General features: G+C 43.5%; 1 protein-coding gene across 3 annotated transcripts in view; it reads right to left on the bottom strand.

Moving 5' to 3' along the window:
* Positions 1–22,903, bottom strand: part of usp6nl (USP6 N-terminal like) — a 307,312-nt gene that overhangs the window by 89,436 nt on the left and 194,973 nt on the right. For all 3 annotated transcript variants that reach the window (XM_068059486.1, XM_068059488.1, XM_068059485.1), the window contains 2 exons: positions 7,465–7,572; positions 2,841–2,950 (listed from right to left, as the gene is read on the bottom strand). In XM_068059486.1, coding sequence (XP_067915587.1) covers positions 2,841–2,950; positions 7,465–7,572 — 218 coding nt within the window. The remainder of the gene's footprint in view (positions 1–2,840; positions 2,951–7,464; positions 7,573–22,903) is intronic.

Raw genomic sequence — 22,903 nt, 5'->3', positions numbered from 1 at the left:
AAAAGCAAAGAGAGGACATGAAAAATTATTGGCAGGTAAAATCAAGGAAAACTCAAAGATGTTTTGGCAGTACATTAAGAGCAAGAGGATAACTAAGGAAAGGGTAGGGTCTATCAGAGATGTACAGGGGAACTTATGCGTGGATGCAGAAGATATGGGAAAGGTTCTTAATGAGTTTTTTGTCTCTGTCTTCAGAGTTGATGCAGACATTGTAGTTAAAGAAGAGAAGTGTGACATATTAGATAAGATAAGCATAATGAGAGAGGAAGTGCTTGAGGGTCTGACATTTCTGAAAATAGATAAACCGCAGGACCGGATGTTTTGCATCCCAGGTTGTTAAAGAAAGCCAGGGAGGAAATAGCAGCTGCGCTGAGGATCATCTTCAAATCCTCACTAGATACAGGTGAGGTTCCAAATGATTGGAGGTCTGCGAATGTTGTACCATTGTTTAAAAAGGGTGCAAGGGATAAGCCAGGTAATTATAGGCCAGTCAGTCTGACCTCAGTGGTGGGTAAATTGTTAGAATCTATTCTGAGGGACAGTATAAACTGCCACTTAGAAAGGCACGGATTAATCAGGGGTCGTCAGCATGGACTTGTTAATGGAAAGTCATGTCTTACCAACTTGATTGAGTTTATTGAGGAAGTAACAAGGAGGATTGATGAGGGTAGTGCAGTGGATGTGGTTTACATGGATTTTACTAAGGCATTTGACAAGGTCTCGCATGGCAGACTGGTCAATAAAATGAAAGCCCATGGAATACAGGGGAAGGTAGCAGGTTGGATCCAGAATTGGCTCAGTGACAGGAAATAAAGGGTAGTAGTCGACGCATATTTTTGTGAATGGAAAGCAATTTCCAGTGGCGTTCCACAGGGCTCAGTGTTGGGTCCCTTGCTGTTTGTGGTATATATTAATGATTTGGACTTAAATGTGGGAGGCATGATTGGGAAATTTGTTGATGACACAAAAATTGGCCGTGTAGTTAATAGTGACGAGGAGAGTCATGGACTCCAGAATAAAGCCTGGCTACCCGACCCAAAACTGACTACGTGTGTCGGGTTTGGGTCGAAATTCTGAGTCCAGCTTTCGGGCTCGGATCGGGTCGGGCTGGACACTGCTTCCGGGATATCACAGGATCAGGCTTACCCATGATTCCCCACAACTCCAGCTGCAGGAATAGCCTGTTGCTGGAACAGATGAAGGAGATTTGAGCCGGGTTGGGTGTGTAAAAATATTAAAGGGCTCGGGCTGGCTGTGGTCGGGTCCGGCCTGGGTCAGGTTTTAATTTAACATCCGAGCCAGGCTTTACTCCAGAATATTAATGGCTTGGTTGAGTGGGTGGAAAAGTGGCAAATGGAATTCAATCCTGAGAAGTGCGAGGTGATGCATTTGGGGAGGGCAAATAAAGTGAGGGAATATCCAATAAACGGGAGGATATTGAGAGGTATTGAAGAAGTGAGAGACCTTGGAGTGCATGTCCACAGGTTCCTGAAGGTGGCAGGACAGGTAGATAGAGTGGTGAAGAAGGCATATGAATTGCTTTCCTTTATTGGCCGAGATATAGAATACAAAAGCAGGGATGTGATGCTGGAGCTGTATAGAGCGCTAGTTAGGCCGCAGCTAGAGTATTGGGTACAGTTCTGGTCACCACATTAAAGGAAGGACACAACTGCTCTGGAGAGAGTGCAGAGGAGATTTACAAGAATGTTGCCAGGGCTTGAGGATTGCAGCTATGAGGAAAGATTGGATAGGCTAGGGTTGTTTTCCTTAGAACAGAGGAGGCTGAGGGGTGACTTGATTGAGGTGTACAAAATTATGAGGGGCCAAGATAGAGTAGACAGTAAGGACCTGTTTCTCCTGGCGGGGAGGTCAGTTACCAGGGGACACAGATTTAAGGTGACTGGTAGAAGGACTAGAGGGGAGATGAGGAGAAACTTTTTCACCCAGAGGGTGGTGGGTATCTGGAATTCACTGCTAGGATCGGTGGTGGAGGAAGAAACCCTCAATTCTTTTTAAAGCTACCTGGACATACACCTAAGGTGCTGTAACCTGCAGGGCTATGGACCAGGTGCTGGAAGGTGGGGTTAGTTTGGGTGGATAGCTTATTCGGCTGGCGCGGACACGATGGGCTGAATGGCCTCCTTCTGTGCTGTATTTTGTTCTAATTGTTTAGATGCTGTGTGCTGGCAATATTACCCTTGTACACTTGGAAGCAATGAGCAGAACAAGGAGGTGGAACTAAATTAAGCATAGTCCAAGCAAATGCACTGCAGGCTTCCTAAGTGCAAGTGCTGATGTTAATTCAGCTTCCTTGCAAAGGTAGACTCCCCTTCCCACCCACCCCATGAGATCACTAGTAGATCATTACAAATGAATTTTTAAAAAATCATCGCTCAAACAAAAAATATTTCAAAAGCATACAAAATCAAACATAGAAAGGAATAAGTATAACAGGACGCTGAAGTTAACACTGATTCAATGTAACCATTTGATCTTCAAGAAATCAAAATGGCAGACACAGCAACTCATTCGAATTTGAAGACACCATATTGTAGAGCAGCAAGAGAGATTCACACCCACAATTCTCTTTGGGATCAGGCCATGCTGCTGTTAGCAGCTGCATGACCAGTCAATTTCACACAGGGTGGTGGAAAAAGATAATTAGTCATACACTGCAGGTGATCTTATGCACCTCTTGGCAGCTGTTTGATGAAAGTATTAAAAAGAGTAGGTGAAATACAAAGAGGTAAGAACTTAAATAAAGGATTAGTACTGACTGCGCCAAGCAAATGCAAGTAGTATGTAGAAACTTGTAAGAGGAAAACAAAAAAATTCCTTACTTGACTCCATATCTTTCCCTGAACATGATATGGTCCCTGTAAGTACGGTTCACATCGAGGTCAATCTGCCTGATGTCTGGAGATATTGTCCGTGCTCTGATTTTAAGTTTCTTAGGTTTGTTTGTTAAAATGAAAAAAGAGAAGAATGTAAAAAATTTGGGATGTCAAAAATATTCTCAAATCAAAAGAAAACATATTCAATCTACTTTGTTACAATTTTTTCAAATTCACATTTTGCCAGCGTCTCCAAAACATTTTGCATCTAATACTCAGTTCCATACAATCCTCACCTACAGTTCAGGCCTATTTATTCAGCCTAAAAGTATTCAGATTTTATGGACAGGTATGAAAGAATTAAATTATAATTTTTATCTAAAGGTATTGGCATTCTTTACCCAATTTTTGTCTGAGCAGTGATTCATGCTAGGTTCCAGTTCCAGGAGTATCGGTATCCTTTCAACTTTCCTCACCTGCGAGCCAGCAAATGCTGGCAGAATGTATGTTATGGGGAGGCTGTCGGGATGGGAGATGGGAAAGAGGAGAGAGGAAAAAAGGGAACTGCAACCAAAACTGATTCTCATTCAACATCCGCAAATGTGTGCTTATCAACATGGGTCATTAGACAGAAATCAGGGGCAGGAACCCCAGCTGACTCCCCATTCCAGATAAAGGGGACCACCAAACCCCACAGTACAGACCTAAACATAGTCCTGGTTGAGATGAGCTAAATGGGTCAAGGATTAAACCTCGCATCACACCATGCTTTCATGTACCCGTTGAGTGATTCGGCACTCTAAAATATTACATAACCTGTTGTGAAGTAATTTCGAAATCAATTAGGTACAGGGGCCAAAAATGCTTCTTCCCAGGTAAGGGATTTGCAGCCCACATGGACAGAAAATCTTTCTTATTGCACAGGATTTATTATTAGTGTAGTACCTCAATCTTCCAACTGGATGGCACTGCAATAAACTTCTCATTGAAATAAATTGTGCTGTACAGCACCAAATTCTAGCCACTTGGTTACATTATGCTCAATTGCCAAAAAAATTCGAACAAAGCACCAAGTGAATTAGGCACAATGCAGCATTTCAACATAGGCTGCCATTACATTGACAGTCAGTGGCAGGAATTAGGAACTTAGAATATAGGCTGCAAAAAAAATCTTCAGTAGGATGAATGAAAAACATTAAAACTGGTAAGACAGTGCAGGAATGCATGCTCAGGGCTAAGTAGGACAGGGATGAAATTCCTCCCCACATCTAGTACATGGTACGAAATGGATGAATAAGAGCCTTGAATATTTTTCCTACCTCAAGTCTTGCAAAAACTTTAAAAATAAAAATTGAGATAATAAAATCTCAAAATAATTTACGGTTTGCAGAAGGGTGTCCATTCTAATTGTTGACAATAAAATTAGTACTTTTGATCACCTGGATTATGTTTAATTAGTGCCATCACAAGTGAATACTGGTAATGGATCAATAAACTTCAAAAATAATTTCAGTCAAGGCTTCAAAGTTTCGGAGTCAAAATATGAAGATAATATTTCAAGAATGCTCACTACTGGCTATACTTAGATGCCTCTACATCCCCATAGTTTATTTCAGATAAGACATCACTATGGTCGATTTGTGTTTTTTTTATTGCAGCAATAAAAATAACTTCATAGAATTTTGGTTTATTAATAACATTAAGGCAGGGATTTGTTCACCTGATCCAGCCACTCTAAGTATCTCAGCTCAACTAGACTTGTCAGAAGCAAGGTACTTCCCACAAGTAATGGAAAAGGCAGAAATCAAGAGGGCAGGGCTGCTCTTCAGCATCTCCTTTAACCCAATTAACAGGAGCATGGACATAGACTTCGGAGAAAATGTATTGCAAACTATTTTTCAATGTCAGCAATCACAACTTTGTCAAAATGAATTGCCTGTTTAAAAAAAAACAGGGGGCTGGACAGGGCAGTAGTTTAATACCCTATCCTTTAACCTCTGGGAACTGGGTTCAGCCCAAATTAATTTACATAAGAACATAAGAAATAGGAGCAGGAGTAGGCCAATCAGCCCCTGAACCCTGTCCCACCATTCAATAAGATCATGGCTGATCAGCCCCAGATCTCAACACCTCTTTCATGCCAGTTCCTCATAGCCCTCAACTCCCCAGTATTTCAAAAATCTATCTACCTCCTCTTTAAAAACTTTCAGTGATCTGGTCTCCACAACTCTCTGGGGTAGAGAATTCCAGACATTCACTACCCTCAGAGAAGAAATTCCTACACATCTCAGTTTTAAATGAGTGCCCCCTTATTCTGTAACTATGTCCCCAAGTTCGAGATTCCCCCACTAGTGGAACATCTTCTCAACATCTATCCTGTCAAGCCCCTTCAGTATCTTGTATCTTTCAATATCACTCCTCATTCTTCTAAACTCTAATGAATAAAGACCTAACCTGTTGAGACGTTCTTGATAAGTCAACCCCTTCATCCCAGGTATCAGCCTAGTGAATCTCTTTAGAACTGCCTCCAAACTGCCAGTATATCCGTTCTTAAATGCAGGGACCAAAACTGTACACATTACTCCTGGTGCAACAAGACTTTCCTATTTGTAAACTCCAACCCCCTAGCAATAAAGGCGAAAATTCCATTTGTCTTCTTAATTACCTGCTGCACCTGCATGCTAACTTTTTGTGTTCCATGCACAAGGATACCCAGGTCCGTCTGTGCTGCACTGTTTTGAAGTCTCTCTCCATTTAAATAATAGTCTGCCTTTTGATTCTTCCTGCCAAAGTGCATGAACTCAAACTTTCCTACATTAAACGCTATCTGCCCACTCACTCAACCTATCTCTATCCCTTTGCAGATTCCTTATGTCCTCATCACAACATGCCCGCCCACCTATTTTTGTATCGTCAGCAAATTTGGATATATTACGCTCTGCCCCCTCCTCCGAGTCATTAATATAGATAGTAAATAATTGAGGCCCTAGGACTGATCCTTGTGGCACTCCACTAGTTACGTCTTTCCAATCTGAAAAGACCCATTAATCCCGACTCTCTGTCTTCTGTGAGTTAACCAATCCTCAATCCATGCTAATACATTACCCCAATACCATGAGCTCCTATCTTGTGCAATAATCTTTTATGTGGCACCTTATCGAATGCCTTCTGGAAATCAAAATACACTACATCTACCAGTTCCCCTTTATCAACTCTGCTTGTTATATCCTCAAAGAACTCTAGCAAATTTGTCAAACATGATTTCCCTTTCACAAATGCATGTTGACTCTGTTTGACTGCATTAAGCTTTTCTAAATGTCCTGCTATTTCTTCCTTAATAATGGGCTCTAGCATTTTCCCAACGACCCATATTAGACTGACTGGCCTATAGTTTCCTGCTTTTTGTCTCCCTCCTTTCTTGAACAGGGGTGTCACATTAGCAGTTTTCCAATCCACTGGGACCCTCCCAGAATCCAGCGAATTCTGGAATATTTTGACCAATGCCTCCGCTATCTCTGCAGCCACTTCCTTTAAAACCCTTGGATGCAGGCCATCAGGTCCTGGCGACTTGTCTACCTTTAGTCCCATTAGTTTGTCAAATACTTTGTCCCTCATGATAGAGACTATTACAAGATCTTTTCTCCCATTAGCTCCTTGCTTATCTGATAACTGTGGGACGTTTATAGTGTCCTCCACCGTGAAGAACGATGCAAAATATTGGTTTAAATTATCTGCCATTTCCCTGTTCCCCGTTACCAATTCTCCAGTCGCATCCTCCAAGGGTCCCACGCTCACTTTAGCTACTCTGTTTTTATATACCCGGAGAAGCTCTTGCCAATTTACTTACATAATTTAAGTCTCATATTTTGATTGACTATGACTGAATTGTGTTGAGCAGTATATGCCCAGGTCCCAGTGGATGTCCCAAAGCACAATATTGCTCCATTGTTCAGCACAAACATAGTCATTGTCTTCACAAACGCCACAGTGATGAACGCTATGGTAAATTAAATAATTAATGCAATTAGTTGATGTTACAGCATTGCTCTTCTATGCCTCAGGTTAAGACATGCCTCTGGTAATGTACATGGTGGTTGATACTGGATATTCATATGCAAAGTCTTCCATTTTCTTTTACAGAAATTTTACTTTACACACAAAAAACTATTTAAATTAGGGAAATAGTGCGACAGGGAACAATTTGTACATGGAACATACTCTTCAATCTGAGTCAAAACATGAAAAGTAGTACAACATAGCTACCAATCATAAGCTGTTCACAATGTTACATTTAACTGGAACGTACTGCAGGAAGGTACAATGCGTCTGCTGGAGGACTATTGCACAATGCTGATATGTCAAATGTTTAAAAATAAAATTGATCTTAGCATGACTTGTGTTGTATTGTCTGATAGAAATTTTTAAATCAAGTTTGCTAACTTCCAAAACATCATTTTAAATTTTCCAATTACAAATGGTTATCAATATGCTTATATTTACAGATATGTAGGTGCATTGCACATGATCATTTTGTTCCTTACTGTACTTATAACAATGTGGGTAAGCTAAAAATAATGTAAGCATGGTCCTAGTTAAAGTTAAGAGCATCAGAAATTGCAAAGAAAATTACCTCATACAAGTCTTTTTTCTCCAACTTTACTTTTTGTATTTCCAGAAGCAGAGACCAGACTTCGCCCCTCAGTTGCAGTGGGATTCCCTTATAAATTCTCCGCACCACCTTAGAATCAAAGTGAAAAACAATTGTTTTCATTAGTTATACTGTAAATTACTAAAAGCTTACAACATAATGTCTAAATGCTCAAAAATGCAGCAGATGCAAGCGCTAATTGGGAACAAGCTAGAGCCATATGTTAAATAGCTAAGGTTCCATTGATCCAGTATTAACATCTCAGAAAATATTAATCTCAACTTTACATTATTCAGGTAACTTGCCTCAAAAACATTGCTGCAATACTGCTCCTTCCTATCCTGTGATCTTGCAATATGAACCACCATTTATTACTGTGATCCTCATAAGTAATCTCATCATTATCCTAAGTCGATCAATACCACGCAATCTTTCCAACTGGAGAAGTGAGCTGACATCCTGCGTTTGCCACTTCAGAGCCACCTGCAAGAGCAGCTTTGGATGAATGGCTCTTCTATTTTCCATTCTGGTGGGGGAAAGAGTCTAGCTTTGGCATGGTCTCTCCCACAGCTATGAAATTCAGATCAAGCCCTCAGTACACTGAGTGATCCACAACCTAACCAGGGTGAAACCCATGGGAGCTCAAACATATTGGGCCATACCATCATCCAACATTTATCAGCAATGTCTGTCATTCCTCTGTAAAGTGACCTGTGCTTTTTGTTATCTGAAAAGTTAAGTGGTTGCTGTAAAAATATGGCACAAATAAAATCACAGCTTGTCCAGGCCCTGTTTGAAAACAGTACCGTATTTTTTAAAAATAAAAATTAAATGACTTGTTGACCTGATATCTGCCTAACTTTTCCATTATACTATTTTGGAACCAGGGCTTGAAGAAATTATAACATTTCATAATCACTTTTTTGCAGCACTTTACTGAGCTCTTCTTACATTATCAATGGCTGGAAAATCTGAGAGAGCTTTAATTCACAAATTTAGCTGTTGGAAAATGCTATGGGTTCAAATTCCTCAACCATTTTTAATAAAATGAAGGCCTTAAGTTAGAACACACTTATATCATACAGCTTTCCCAATTGCCGAAGCCAATATACAGATCATAATACCAGAGACCTTATTGATAGACACTGGTTAAAGACCAGAAAGCACCCTTGATGATCTTTGTTCCAACACAGCCCAGTGAGCCAGAGGCCAATTGCAGCACCCCAAACATATGCTAAGATTAGCTGACTCAGCAAAGGCCAAAGATCAAATTTGGGATCTACTTGGTTTGTATAGTTCAGTGACGCAATAAATGGTGTATTTATAAAATAAACCACTGGGGGAAGCTCAACGATGAGAGTTTTAAAAAGTGTCCTGGTGCTGAGACTCCCTTTACTTTAAAGGCTTCATGGTATTAAATCATAATTTTTCCTTTAACTATTCAAGGAGTGAACATTGGTCCAAAGTCGAGCTCTGATAGTCAAGCAAACTAGCCTAGAGAACAAGAACATGTAAAAAAAAAACCATTTTGATATTTGCTTTGTGACAATTATTTTCAAATTTGAGTGCTGTAATAAAAATTTAAAAAAAGGTCAAAAGAGCAAACTTGAGTGTTTGGAGAGAAATTACGCTTTAAAAAAGGATCACAGCAAATAAAATGAAAAACTGCATGATTTTGGAAAGGGAAAAATAAAAATGTAACAAGAACATGGAATGTAAAATTTTCAAAGTTGGGTACATGTAGAAAAACCTAAGCAAATTTTAGCATCAACTCTTGGCAAACAGGATTGTTAACTTATAGAAAACCAACCCCTCTTTTCAACACTGAGTTCAGGATATTCTTTTCCTAAAAGGGAAAATGATTGAATTCTGCTGCATGAGCGCAAAAAACCCACAATTAAGTCTATGATGGAGGAGCAAAAAGTAAGTTTCAAAGGATAACCATGGTTGGTAATTGCAACACAAACGTACTAAACCAAATAACATTAATAAGCGAAACAGCCTTTTCTCCATTACATGGGCTTCTGCATTTTACTTGTTTCAGGGATGGACATTAACAGTGATTTTTTAAAAATTAATTCATGGGATTTGGGCGTTGCTGGCCAGACCAGCATCTATTGCCCATCCCGAATTGTCCTAGAGAAGGTGGTGGTGAGATGCCCTCTTGAACTGCTGCAGTCCATGTGGGGTTACTACATGCAAAGTGCTGTTAGGAAGGGAGTTCCAGGAATTTGAGCCAGCAACAGTGAAGGAAAAGCGAAATACTTCCAAGTTAGGATGGTGCCTGGCTTGGAGGGGAACTTGCAGGTGGTGGTGTTCCCATGCATCTGCTGCCCTTGTCTATCTAAATGGTAGAGGTCGTGTGCTTGGAAGGTGCTGTCTAAAGAATCTTGGTGCGTTGCTGCATTGCATCTTGTAGATGGTACACGCTGCTGCCACTGTGCGTCGGTGGTGAAGGGAGTGAATGTTTGTGGATGGGGTGACAATCAAGCGGGCTGCTTTGTCCTGGATGGTGTCAAGCTTCTTGAGTGTTGTTGGAGCTACACCCATCCAAGCAAGTGGAGAGTATTCCATCACACTACTGACCTGTGCCTTGTAGATAGTGGACAGGCTTTGGGGAGTCAGCACATGAGTGACTCACCACAGGATTCCTAGCCTCTGATCTGCTCTTGTAGCCGTGGTATTTATATGGCTACTCCAGTTCAGTTTCTGGTCAATGATAACCCCCAGAATGTTGACAGTGGGGGACACAGCAATCGTAATGCCATTGAATGTCAAATGGAGATGGTTAGATTCTCTTGTTGGAGATGGTCATTGCCTGGTACTTGTGTGGCACGAATGTTACCTGCCACTTAATAGCCCAAGCCTTGCTTCAGTATCTGAGGAGTTGCGAACGGTGAACATTGTGCAATCAGCAGCGAACATCTCTACTTCTGACCTTATGCTTGAAGGAAGGTCATTGATGAAGCAGCTGAAGATGGTTGGGCCTAGGACACGACCCTGAGGAACGCCTGCAGTGATGTCCTGGAGCTCAGATGATTGACCTCCAACAACCACAATCATCTTCCTTTGGGCTAGGTATGACTCCAACCAGCAGAGAATTTTCCCTCCGATTCCCATTGACTCCAATTTTGCTAGGGCTCCTTGATGCCATACTCTGTCAAATGCTGCCTTGGTGTCAAGGGCAGTCACTCTCACCTCACCTCTTGAGTTCAGCTCTTTTGTCCATGTTTGAACCAAGGCTGTAATGAGGTCAGGAGCTGAGTGGCCCTGGCGGAACCCAATCTGAGCGTCACTGAGCAGGTTATTGCTTAGCAAGTGCTGCTTGATAGCACAGCCGATGACACCTTCTATCACTTTACTGATGATTGAGAGTAGACTGATGGGGCAGTAACTGGCCGGGTTGGACTTGTCCTGCTTTTTGTGTACAGAACATACCTGCGCAATTTTCCACATTGCTGGATAGATGCCAGTGTTGTAGCTGTACTGGAACAGCTTGGCTAGGGGCGCGGCCAGTTCTTCAGTACTACTGCCGGAATATTGGCAAGGCCCATAGCCTTTGCAGTATCCAGTGCCTTCAGTCGTTTCTTAACATCATGTGGAGTGAATCGAATTGGCTGAAGACTGGCATCTGTGATGCTGGGGACTTCAGAACGAGGCCGAGATGGATCATCAACTCGGCATTTCTGGCTGAAGATTGTTGCAAATGCTTCAGTCTTACCTTCTGCACTGATGTGCTGGGCTCCCTCATTTTGTGGAGCCACCTCCTCCAGTTAGCTGTTTAATTGTCCACCACGATTCATGGCTGTATGTGGCAGGACTGCAGAGCTTAGATCTGATCCGTTGCTTATGGGAACGCTTAGCTCTGTCTATTGCATGCTGCTTACACAGTTTGGCAAGCAAGTCATCCTGGGTTGTAGCTTCACCAGGCTGACAACTCAAATTGAGGTTTGCCTGGTGCTGCTCCTGGCATGCCCTCCTGCACTCTTCATTGAACCAGGGTTGATCTGCCGGATTGATGGTAATGGTAAAGTGGGGAATATGCTGTGCCATGAGGTTACAGATTGTGGATGAGCACATTTCTGCTGCTGCTGATGGCCCACAGCGCCTCATGGATGCCCAGTTTTGCACTGCTAGATCTGTTTGAAATCTATCCCATTTAGCACGGTTGTGGTGCCACACAACATGATGGAGTGTATCCTCCATGCGAAGGCGGGACTTTGTGGAGACAAAGACTGTGCAGTTGCTCACTCCTACCAATACTGTCACGGACAGATGCATCTGCGGCAGGCAGATCGGTGAGGATGAAGTCAAATATGTTTTTCCCTCTTGTTGGTTCCCTCAACACCTCTCGCATTGCCAGTCTGGTAGCTATGTCCTTTAGGACTCGGCCAGCTTGGTCAGTCGTGGTGCTACCGAGCCAGTCTTGGTGATGGACATTGAAGTCCCCCACCCAGAGTACATTCTGTGCCCTTGCCACTCTCAGTGCCTCCTCCAAGCGGTGTTCAACATGGAGGAGTACTGATTCATCAGCTGAGGGAGGGCAGTAGGTGGTAATCAGCAAGAGGTTTCCTTGCCCATGTTTGACCTGATGCTATGAGACTTCATGGCATCTGGAGTTGATGTTGAGGACTACCAGGACAACTCCCTCCCGACTGTATACCACTGTGCCACCCTCTCTGCTGGGTCTGTCCTGCCGGTGGGACAGGACGCACCCAGGGATGGTGGCGGCAGTGTCTGGGACATTGTCTGTTAGGTATGATTCAATGATTTTGACTATGTCAAGCTGTTGCTTGATTAGTCTGTCGGACAAGTCTCCCAACTTTAGCACTAATATTGGGGGCTTCTAAGGAGGACTTTGCAGGGTTGACAGGGCTGGGTTTGCCATTGTTGTTTGTGGCACCTAGGTCGATGCCGGATTCATTCTTTATTGACTTCGTAGTTGTTAGATACAACTGAGTGGCTTGCTAGGCCATTTCAGAGGGCATTTAAGAGTCAACTACTTTGCTGATTGTACAAATAAAACTTGAATTTTATTAAGGAAGGACAGCACCTGTATTTGTATTTTTAACTTTGTGAAATATCAATTCAGTTTAGTTACAGGACTCAATATCTGCAGTGTTCACTCCCTTCGCATCTTTTCTGCCAAGATGATTTAAGAAAATAAGAAATCGGAGAAGTAGGCCATTCGGTCCCTCAAACCTGCCCCTCGGTCCCTCAAGCTTGCCCCACCATTCAATAAGATCATGGCTGATCTGCCCCAGACCTCAACTCCTCTTTCGTGCCAGCTCCACATAGCCCTCAACTCCCCGATATTTCAATAATCTATCTACCTCCTCTTTAAATACTTGCAATGATCTAACCTCCACAACTTTCTGGGGTAGAGAATTCCAAACATCTACTACCCTCAGAAGAAATTCCTTCACATCTCAGTTTTAAATGAGTGTCCCCTTATTCTGTAACTATGGCCCCAAGTTTGAAACTCCTCCACTAGTGGAAACATCTTCTCAACATCTACCCTGTCAAGCCCCTTCGGTATCTTGTACGTTTCAATAAGATCACTCCTCATTTTTTATTTTATTTTTTATTTAGAGATACAGCACTGAAACAGGCCCTTCGGTCCACCGAGTCTGGGCCGACCATCAACCTCCCATTTATACTAACCCTACACTAATCCCATATTCCTACCACATCCCCACCTGTCCCTATATTCCCCTACCACCTACCTATACTAGGGGCAATTCATAATGGCCAATTTACCTATCAACCTGCAAGTCTTTGGCATGTGGGAGGAAACCGGAGTACCCGGCGAAAACCCACGCAGACACAGGGAGAACTTGCAAACTCCACACAGGCAGTACCCAGAATTGAACCCGGGTCGCTGGAGCTGTGAGGCTGCAGTGCTAACCACTGCGCCGCCCTTCTTCTAAACTCTAATGAATAAAGGCCATTCTTGATAAGTCAACCCCTTCATCCCAGGAATCAGCCTAGTGAATCTCTTTTGAACTGCCTCCAATGCCAGTACATCCTTTTGTAAATACAAGGACCTAAAGTGTACACAGTACACCAGGTGCAACCTCACCAACACCCTGTACAGTTGTAACAAGACTTCCCTATTTTTAAACTCCAACCCCCCTCGCAACAAAGGTCAAAATTCCATTGGCCTTCTTAATTACTTGCTGCACCTGCAAGCTAACATTTTGTGTTTCATGCACAAGGATACACAGATCCCTCTGTGCTGCACTGTTTTGGAATTTCTCTCCATTTAAATAATAGTCTGCCTTTTGATTCTTCCTGCCAAAGTGTATGACCTCACACTTCCCTACATTAAACTCCATCTGCCAAGTTTTTGCCCACTCACTCAACCTATCTATATCCCCTTGCAGATTCCTTATGTCCTCATCACAGTATGCCCTCCCACCTATTTTTGTATCAGCAAATTTGGATATATTACACTCTGCCCCCTCCTCCGAGTCATTAATATAGATAGTAAATAATTGAGGCCCTAGAATTGATCCGTGTGGCGCTCCACTCGTTACGTCTTTCCAACCTGAAAAAGACCCATTAATTCCGACTCTGCCTTCTGTGAGTTAACCAATCCTCAATCCATGCTAATACATTACCCCCAATACTGTGAACTCCTATTTTGTACAATAATCTTTATGTGGCACCTGATCGAATGCCTTCTGGAAATCCAAATATATAACATCTACCGGTTCCCCTTTATCAACTCTGCTTGTTAAATCCTCAAGGAACTCTAGCAAATTTGTGAAACGATTTCCCTTTCACAAAACCATGTTGACTCTGTTAGATTGCGTTAAGCTTTTCTAAATGTCCTGCTATTTCTTCCTCAATAACGGACTCCAGCATTTTCCCAACGACCCATGTTAGACTGACTGACCTATAGTTTCCTGCTTTTGGTCTCCCTCCTTTAGAACATAGAACAGTACAGCACAGTACAGGCCCTTCGGCCCACGATGTTGTGCCGAACCTTTAACCTACTCTAAGATCTAAGTAACTACCTACCCTTCATTCTACTATCATCCATGTACCTATCCAAGAGTCACTTAAATGCTCCTAATGTATCTGCTTCTACTACCACCGCTGACAGCGCATTCCACGAACCCACCACTCTGTGTAAAGAACCTACTTCTGACATCTCCCCGAAACCTTCCTCCAATCACCTTAAAATTATGCCCCCTGGTGATAGCCCTTTCCACCCTGGGAAAAAGTCTCTGGCTATACACTCTATCTATGCCTCTCATCATCTTGTACCTCTCCATCAAGTCACCTCTCATCCTTCTTCGCTCCAAAGAGAAAAGTCCTAGCTCCCTCAATCTTTCTTCGTAGGACATGCCCTCCAGTTCAGGCAGCATCCTGGTAAATCTCCACTGCACCCTCTCTAAAGCTTCCACATCCTTCCTATAATGAGGCGACCAGAACTGAACACAATATTCCAAGTGTGGTCGAACCAGGGCCTTATTGAGCTGCAGCATAACCTCGCGGCTCATAAACTCAATCCCCCTGTTAATGAAAGCCAACACCCCATACGCCTTCTTAACAACCCTATCAACGTGGGTGGCAACTTTGAGTGATCTATGGACATGGACCCCAAGATCCCTCTGTTCCTCCACACTACCAAGAATCCTGTCTTTAAGCCTGTATTCCGCATTCAAATTCGACCTTCCAAAATGAATCACTTCACACTTTTCCAGGTTGAACTCCATCTGCCACTTCTCAGCCCAGCTCTGCATCCTGTCAATGTCCCGTTGCAACCTACAACAGCCTTCCACACTATCCACAACTCCAGCAACCTTTGTGTCATCGGCAAACTTACTAACCCAGCCTTCCACTTCCTCATCCAAGTCATTTATAAAAATCACAAAGAGCAGAGGTCCCAGAACAGATCCCTGCAGAACACCACTGGTCACCCAGCTCCATGCTGAATACTTTCCATCTACTACCACCCTCTGACTTCTATGGGCCAGCCAATTTTGTATCCAGACAGCCAACTTCCCCTGTATCCCATGCCTCCTCACTTTCTGAATGAGCCTACCATGGGGAACCTTATCAAACGCCTTGCTAAAATCCATATACACCACATACACTGCTCTTCCTTCATCAATGGGTTTTGTCACATCTTCAAAGAATTCAATAAGGCTTGTGAGGCATGACCTGCCCCTCACAAAGCCATGCTGACTGTCTCTAATCAAACCATGCTTTTCCAAGTAATCATAAATCCTGTCTCTCAGAATCCTCTCCAATAATTTGCCCACTACCGACGTAAGACTGACTGGTCTATAATTCCCAGGGTTATCCCTATTCCCCTTCTTGAACAAGGGAACAACATTTGCCACCCTCCAATCATCCTGTACTACTCCAGTGGACAGTGAAGATGCAAAGATCAACGCCAAAGGCGCAGCAATCTCCCCCCTCGCTTCCCGTAATATCCTTGGGTATATCCCGTCTGGCCCCGGGGATTTATCTGTCCTCATATCATTCAAAATTTCCAGCAGATCCTCCCTCTTAACCTCAACCTGTTCAAGCATATCAGCCTGTTCCAAGCTGTCCTCACAAACGACCAGGTTCCTCTCACTAGTGAATACTGAAGCAAAGTATTCATTTAGGACCTCCCCTACCTCCTCCAACTCCAGGCACAAGTTCCCTCCACTATCCCTGATCGGCCCTACCCTCACTCTGGCCATCCTCTTGTTCCTCACATAAGTGTAGAACGCCTTGGGATTTTCCTTAATCCTACCCGCCAAGACTTTTTCATGTCCCCTTCTAGCTCTCCTAAGTCCATTCTTCAGTTCCTTCCTGGCTGCCTTGTAACCCTCTAGAGCCCTGTCTGATCCTTGCTTCCTCAACCTTAAGTAAGCTTCCTTCTTCCTCTTGACTAGCTGTTCCACATCTCGTCATCCAAGGTTCCTTCACCTTACCATCCCTTCCCTGCCTCATCGGGACAAACCTATCCAGCAGTCGCAGCAAGTGCTCCCTAAACAACTTCCACATTTCTGTCGTGCATTTTCCTGAGAACATCTGTTCCCAATTTAAGCTCCCCAGTTCCTTCCTAATAGCATTGTAATCCCCCCTCCCCCAATTAAATATTTTCCCATCCCGTCTGCTCCTCTTCCTCTCCATGACTATAGTAAAGGTCAGGGAGTTGTGATCACTATCACCGAAATGCTCTCCCACCGAGAGATCTGCCACCTGGCCTGGTTCGTTGCCAAGCACTAAGTCCAATATAGCCTCCCTTCTAGTCGGCCTATCTACATATTGAGTCAGGAAACCTTCCTGGACACACCTGACAAAAACTGCTCCATCCAAACTATTTGCACTAAGGAGGTTCCAATCAATATTAGGGAAGTAGAAGTCACCCATGACAACAACCCTGTTATTTCTGCACCTTTCCAAAATCTGCCTCCCAATCTGTTCCTCCATGTCTCTGCTGCTATTGGGGGGTCTATAGAAAACTCCCAATAAAGTGACTGCTCCTTTCCTGTTTCTGACTTCCACCCATAATGACTCAGTAGACAAACCCTCCTCGATGACCTCCCTTTCTGCAGCTGTGATACTATCCCTGATTAACAATGCCACTCCCCCACCTCTTTTACCTCCCTCCCTATTCCTTTTGGAACATCCAAACCCTGGAACATCCAACATCCATTCCTGCCCTTGTGATATCCAAGTCTCCGTAATGGCCACAACATCGTAGCTCCAAGTACTGATCCATGCTCTAAGTTCACCACCCTTATTCCTGACACTTCTTGCGTTAAAATAGACACACTTCAACCCATCATACTGGCTGCAACTTTGCCGTCAACTGTCTAACCTTCCTCACAGACTCTCTGCACTCTGTATCTGCCTGTTCAACAGCTACCCCATCCACTGATCCGTGGCTCCGGTTCCCATCCCCCTGCCAAACTAGTTTAAACCCTCCCGAAGAGCTCTAGCAAACCTCCCGCCCAGGATATTGGTGCCCCTCCAGTTCAGATGCAACCCGTCCTTCTTGTACAGGTCCCACCTTCCCCAGAAGGTATCCCAATGATCCACATATCTGAATCCCTCCCTCCTACACCAGTTCTGTAGCCACATGTTCAGCTGCACTCGCTCCCTGTTTCTAGCCTCACTAGCACGTGGCACCGGTAACAATCCTGAGATTACTACTCTGCTTGTCCTGCCTTTCAGCTTCCAACCTAACTCCCTATATTCGCTTTTCAGGTCCTCATCCCTTTTCCTAGCTATGTCATTGGTACAGATATGTACCACGACCTCTGGCTGCTCCCCCTCAAGAATCCTGTAGACTCGATCTGAGACACCCCTGACCCTGGTACCCAGGAGGCAACATACCATCCGGGAGTCTCGTTCGCGACCACCGAATCTCCTGTCTGTTCCTCTAACCATTGAATCTCCTATCACTATCGCTCTCCTATTCTCCCCCCTTCCCTTCTGAGCCAGGCTCAGTGCCAGAGACCTGGTCACTGTGGCTTTCCTCTAGGTCGTCCCCCTCAACCGTATCCAAAACTGTATACGTATTATTGAGGGGAACAGCCACAGGGGATCCCTGCACTGTGCGCCTATTCCCTTTCCCTCCCCCGACGGTCACCCAGCTACCTTTATCCTGTAACTGAGGTGTCACTACTTCCCTATAACTGCTCGCTATCACCCCCTCAGCATCCTGAATGATCCGAAGTTCATCCAGCTCCAGCTCCCTAACGCGGTCTGCGAGGAGCTGGAGTTGGGTGCACTTTTCACAGGTGAAGTCAGCAGGGACACAAGTGGTGACCCTTACTTCCCACATCCTGCAAGAGGAGCATGCAACTGCCCTAGCCTCCATCCCCTCTGCACTAAATTGACAACAGAGATTTAAAAAAAAAGAAAACCTTACCTTACCAAACCCTCCACACAAGAGTCGTTTTTTTTTTGGTTAGAGAAGGAGGATGGGTGGGAGACACTACACGTAGTGTTTCGGGTTTAGCCACTGCCCAAATATATAGGTTTACTTACCCAGCAGTCCCCTGGTCCGCCGAAACAAAAGGTAATGTATTTTAAACTGAAACTCACCTTCCCAGCTGACACCTCGCTCGCACTATCGCTGCTTCAGAAAAAGCTGCTGCTGAATAGGGGCGTCACATTAACAGTTTTCCAATCCACTGGGACCCTCCCAGAATCCAGTGAATTCTGGAATATTTTGACCAATGCCTCTGCTATCTCTGCAGCCACTTCCTTTAAAACCCTTGGATGCAGGCCATCAGGTCCTGGCGACTGGTCTGCCTTTAATCCCATTAGTTTGTCAAATATTTTGTCCCTCGTGATAGGGACTGTTACAAGATCTTTCCTCCCATTAACTCCTTGCTTATCTGATATCTGTGGGATGTTTATAGTGTGCTCCACTGTGAAGATCGATGCAAAATATTGGTTTAAATTATCTGCCATTTCCTGGTTATCAATTCTCCAGTCGCATCCTCCAAGGGTCCCACGCTCTCTTTAGCTACTCTCTTTTTATATACCTGTAGAAGCTCTTGCTGTTTGCTTTTATATTTCTTGCCAAATTACTTTCATAATCAATTTTCTCCCTCTATTAGCTTTTTAGTCATCTGCTGTTGGTTCCTAAAAAAATTCCCAATCCTCTGGCCTATCACTAGTTTTTCTCGCTTTACATGCCTTAGTTTTTGACTGGATACTCTCCTTGGCCACCCTTGTTAACCAGAGGTGGTTCATCCTTCGCATTGAGTCCTTCTTTTTGACCGGGATAAATCTTTGCTGAGCGTTATGAAATAGCTGCTTAAATGTCTTCCATTGCTCATCCACTGACCTTCCCCATCGTCCATCTTCCCAGCCCGCTTTAGACAACTCTTTCTTTGAGACCAGTGTTGCTCGCCCTCGAACTGAATTTGAAATTCTACCATGTTGTGATCGCTACCCCCTAGAGGATCCTTAACTATGATATCTCTTATTAATCCTACCTCATTACACATTACTGAATCTAAAATAGCCTGTTCCCGGGTAGGTTCTGCAACGTATTGTTCTAAGTAACAATCCCGGATGACTCTACGAATTCGCCTTCCATGTTACCTCTACCAATCTGATTTGTCCAGTCAATATGCAGATTAAAATCACCAATGATAATTGTAGCGTCCTTCTTACATGCCTCCATTATTTCCGGATTTATACTTTGTCCTAGTGAGGCAACTCTTCAGGGGGCCTATCGACTACACGCACCCATGACTTCTTCCCCTTGTGATTCCTTCTTTCCACCCAAACTGATTCCACATTACTATCTATTGCACCTATATCACTACTCACCACCGCACTGATACCTTCCTTTATTAACAAAGGTACCCCACCTCCTTTTCGCCTATTTTTCCAGAACATCAAATACCCTTGAATACTGAGTTCCCAGTCTTGGTCACCCTGCAACCACGTCTCTGTAATAGCTATCAACTCACATTCGTTTACTTCTATTGGTGCCATCAACTCATCTATCTTGTTACAAATGTTGCATGCATTCAGATAGCGAGCCTTAAGCTTTGACTTTTTACCATGGCAACAGTTACTGCATTGCAGCTCTCAATGATAGTCCATGCTGGATGACTCGGACACACATTTTGCACGATGGTCAAGCTGTTGCTGAATTCACCAGGCCTTCTTTCAGTGCCCTTTCACCTCGGAGGCTTGAATTCAAATACAGCCCAATGAGCAGTGGGTAAATGCATCATGTGGTGTATTGAGTACTGAACCATAGAGAGCAGCAAATTAACAGCTGCGCTTCAACTTGATAGTTTTTCATCATTTAGCAGAGGGCAAGTAAACATAATTGCAATTTAACTCACCAGGATATCATGTTCAAAAGAACAAAAGACTGCCCACAATCTATGTTTCTTATGGTGACGATTATCAATGGTTTGAGTGAAGCATTGCATGCCGTGCTGTGTTACGAACGAGGCAGGAGGAGTTTTTTTATTCATTCAGCGGATGTGGGCGTCGCTGGCTAGGCCAGCATTTATTGCCCATCCCTAATTGCCCTTGAGAAGGTGGTGGTGAGCTGCCTTCTTGAACCGCTGCAGTCCATGGCAGGTAGGTACACCCACAGTGCTGCTACGAAGCGAGTCCAGGATTTTGACCCAGTGACAGTGAGGTAACGGCAATATAGTTCCAAGTCAGGATGGTGTATGACTTGGAGGGGAACTTGCAGGTGGTGGTGTTCCCATGCATTTGCTGCCCTTGTCCTTCTAGTTGGTAGAAGTCGCAGGTTTGTAAAGTGCTGTCTAAGGAGCTTTGGTGCATTGCTGTAGTGCATCTTGTAGATGGTACACACTGCTGCTACTGTGCATCGGTGGCGGAGGGAGTGAATGTTTGTAGATGGGGCCCCAATCAAGCGGGCTGCTTTGTCCTGGATGGCGTCAAGCTGCTTGAGTGTTGTTGGAGCTGCACCCATTCAGGTATTCCATCATACTCCTAACTTGCGCCTTGTAGATGGTGGACAGGCTTTGGAGAGTCAGGACGTGAGTTTCTCGCCACAGGATTCCTAGCCTCTGACCTGCTCTTGTAGCTATGGTATTTGTATGGCTATCCAGTTCAGTTTTCGGTCAATGGTAGCCCATAGAATGTTGATAGTGGGGGATTGCGCGATGGTAATGCTTTTCAATGTCAAGGGGAGATGGCTAGATTCTCTCTTGTTGGAGATGGTCATTGCCTGGCACTTGTGTGGCATGAATATTACTTACCACTTATCAGCCCAAGCCTGGATATTGTCCAAGTATTGCTGCATTTTTACACTGACTGCTTCAGTATCTGAGTCATCGCAAATGGTGCTGAACATTGTGCAATCATCAGCGAACATCTCCACTTCTGACCTTATGCTTGAAGGAAGGTCATTGATGAAGCAGCTGAAGATGGTTGGGCCTGGGACACTACCCTGAGGAACTCCTGCAGTGATGTCCTGGAGCTGAGATGATTGACCTCCAACAACTACAACCAACTTCCATGCACAGTCTTTCTCTAGTTCCACTTCTCCACAGGTTACAACACATATTTAAATGTTTAACCATTTACCAATATGATCAATCATATACTCTACTTTTTATCCCAGAATAAAATACACCTACCAGCTTTCTTACATCTTCCATTTGAAACCACACCTAACAGTCTCCCTTTGACCTTTTGCTGCCCCTCTGACCATCGTACACCCATGGTATTGCATTATTTCAATGATGTCTACTACACTTAATGGTTATGTTGCGACTAATTAACAGTTTTTTTTCGTGAATTTAAATGCTTTCATGTCTTTAAACACTGGTGCAAAGCAGCAAACCATAAAAACTGGATGTTAAAACGTTCATATGAAAAAAAAATGTTTGGTGAATAGGGGCCAATTTGCAAGTAATACAGATAATATAATTCATTCTATACGCCGGTAATACGGAATGTAGGTTTCTTTAATAAAATTCAGTTTATTATAAAACAAGACTCAGCCAGTAATGAAGCAAAGCATCAACACAAATTGAAATATCAAAGTTCCCTTTTTAAATACCTAACACACACACACACTAACTTAAAAAAAAAATTCAATAAATTCTCTCTCTGCAGAGGTCTTTTACAAAAAAGACAAGAAAGAACTTTGGCCAAATACTTGCTAATTCTTGAAGAAAAAGGACGAGATATGTTGTGTCCCAAAAATGGCATACAGTCTGGCGTCCGAGTACATGTAAACGGGTCACTGGGATCTTTTTTGGAGCAGTTCTTTTTCAGGCGACATCAGAAAATAATCTGGCAGGCTTTCCAGGTGCTTCTCAGGAGAAATGCAGCATCAGGGGTTTTAGCTCTCATACACTGGATTCGCAGGGTAGAGAAACAGGAGCTGGGCATTTCTTTTCAGCAGGCTGCAAAGCCTTTTGCCTTTACAACAGTCCACACCCCAAATGAACCAAAACAATATCCCAAAAGCGAAACCTCTTGACCACCATAAATCTTGACATGTCACTTCTCTGTAAACATCTTCCCCAAGTCACCAAGGTTTCTGTTATTTATTGAGCTTAAGGCACGTGACATCCAGTAAAGGTTTGTTTTCAAACAAGACCCTGGTAAAAAAAAACTCATCCATGGAATCTTTTCAGTTTTCCCAAATTAACCAATGTCCATAATTCTAAGATAAGAGTCCTCAAAAAAAAAATTTAAAAATTGAAGCGCTTTCATAACACCTGTGATTTGGATAATTTTCCATACCCTTCAGCTCGAAAGATGTGTGCACTGAGAATTGGTGGAAGTGCGAGTTGATCACAATGCAGCAAGATCAATGGGGTATCTGAGAAAGACCACGATGAATGAGGGGACCAACAATCTTATATCCTTGAATAATTAAATTTAAGAATAGAGGAAAAAACAGGAATCACTGATAAAGAAATAGGATGAATTAAAGTCA

The sequence above is a fragment of the Heterodontus francisci genome, chromosome 27 (genome assembly GCF_036365525.1).
Source record: "Heterodontus francisci isolate sHetFra1 chromosome 27, sHetFra1.hap1, whole genome shotgun sequence".
Classification (NCBI taxonomy): Eukaryota; Metazoa; Chordata; class Chondrichthyes; order Heterodontiformes; family Heterodontidae; genus Heterodontus; species Heterodontus francisci.
Note: the sequence above shows the minus strand (reverse complement) of the source record. Positions and strands in the feature narration are given on the sequence as shown.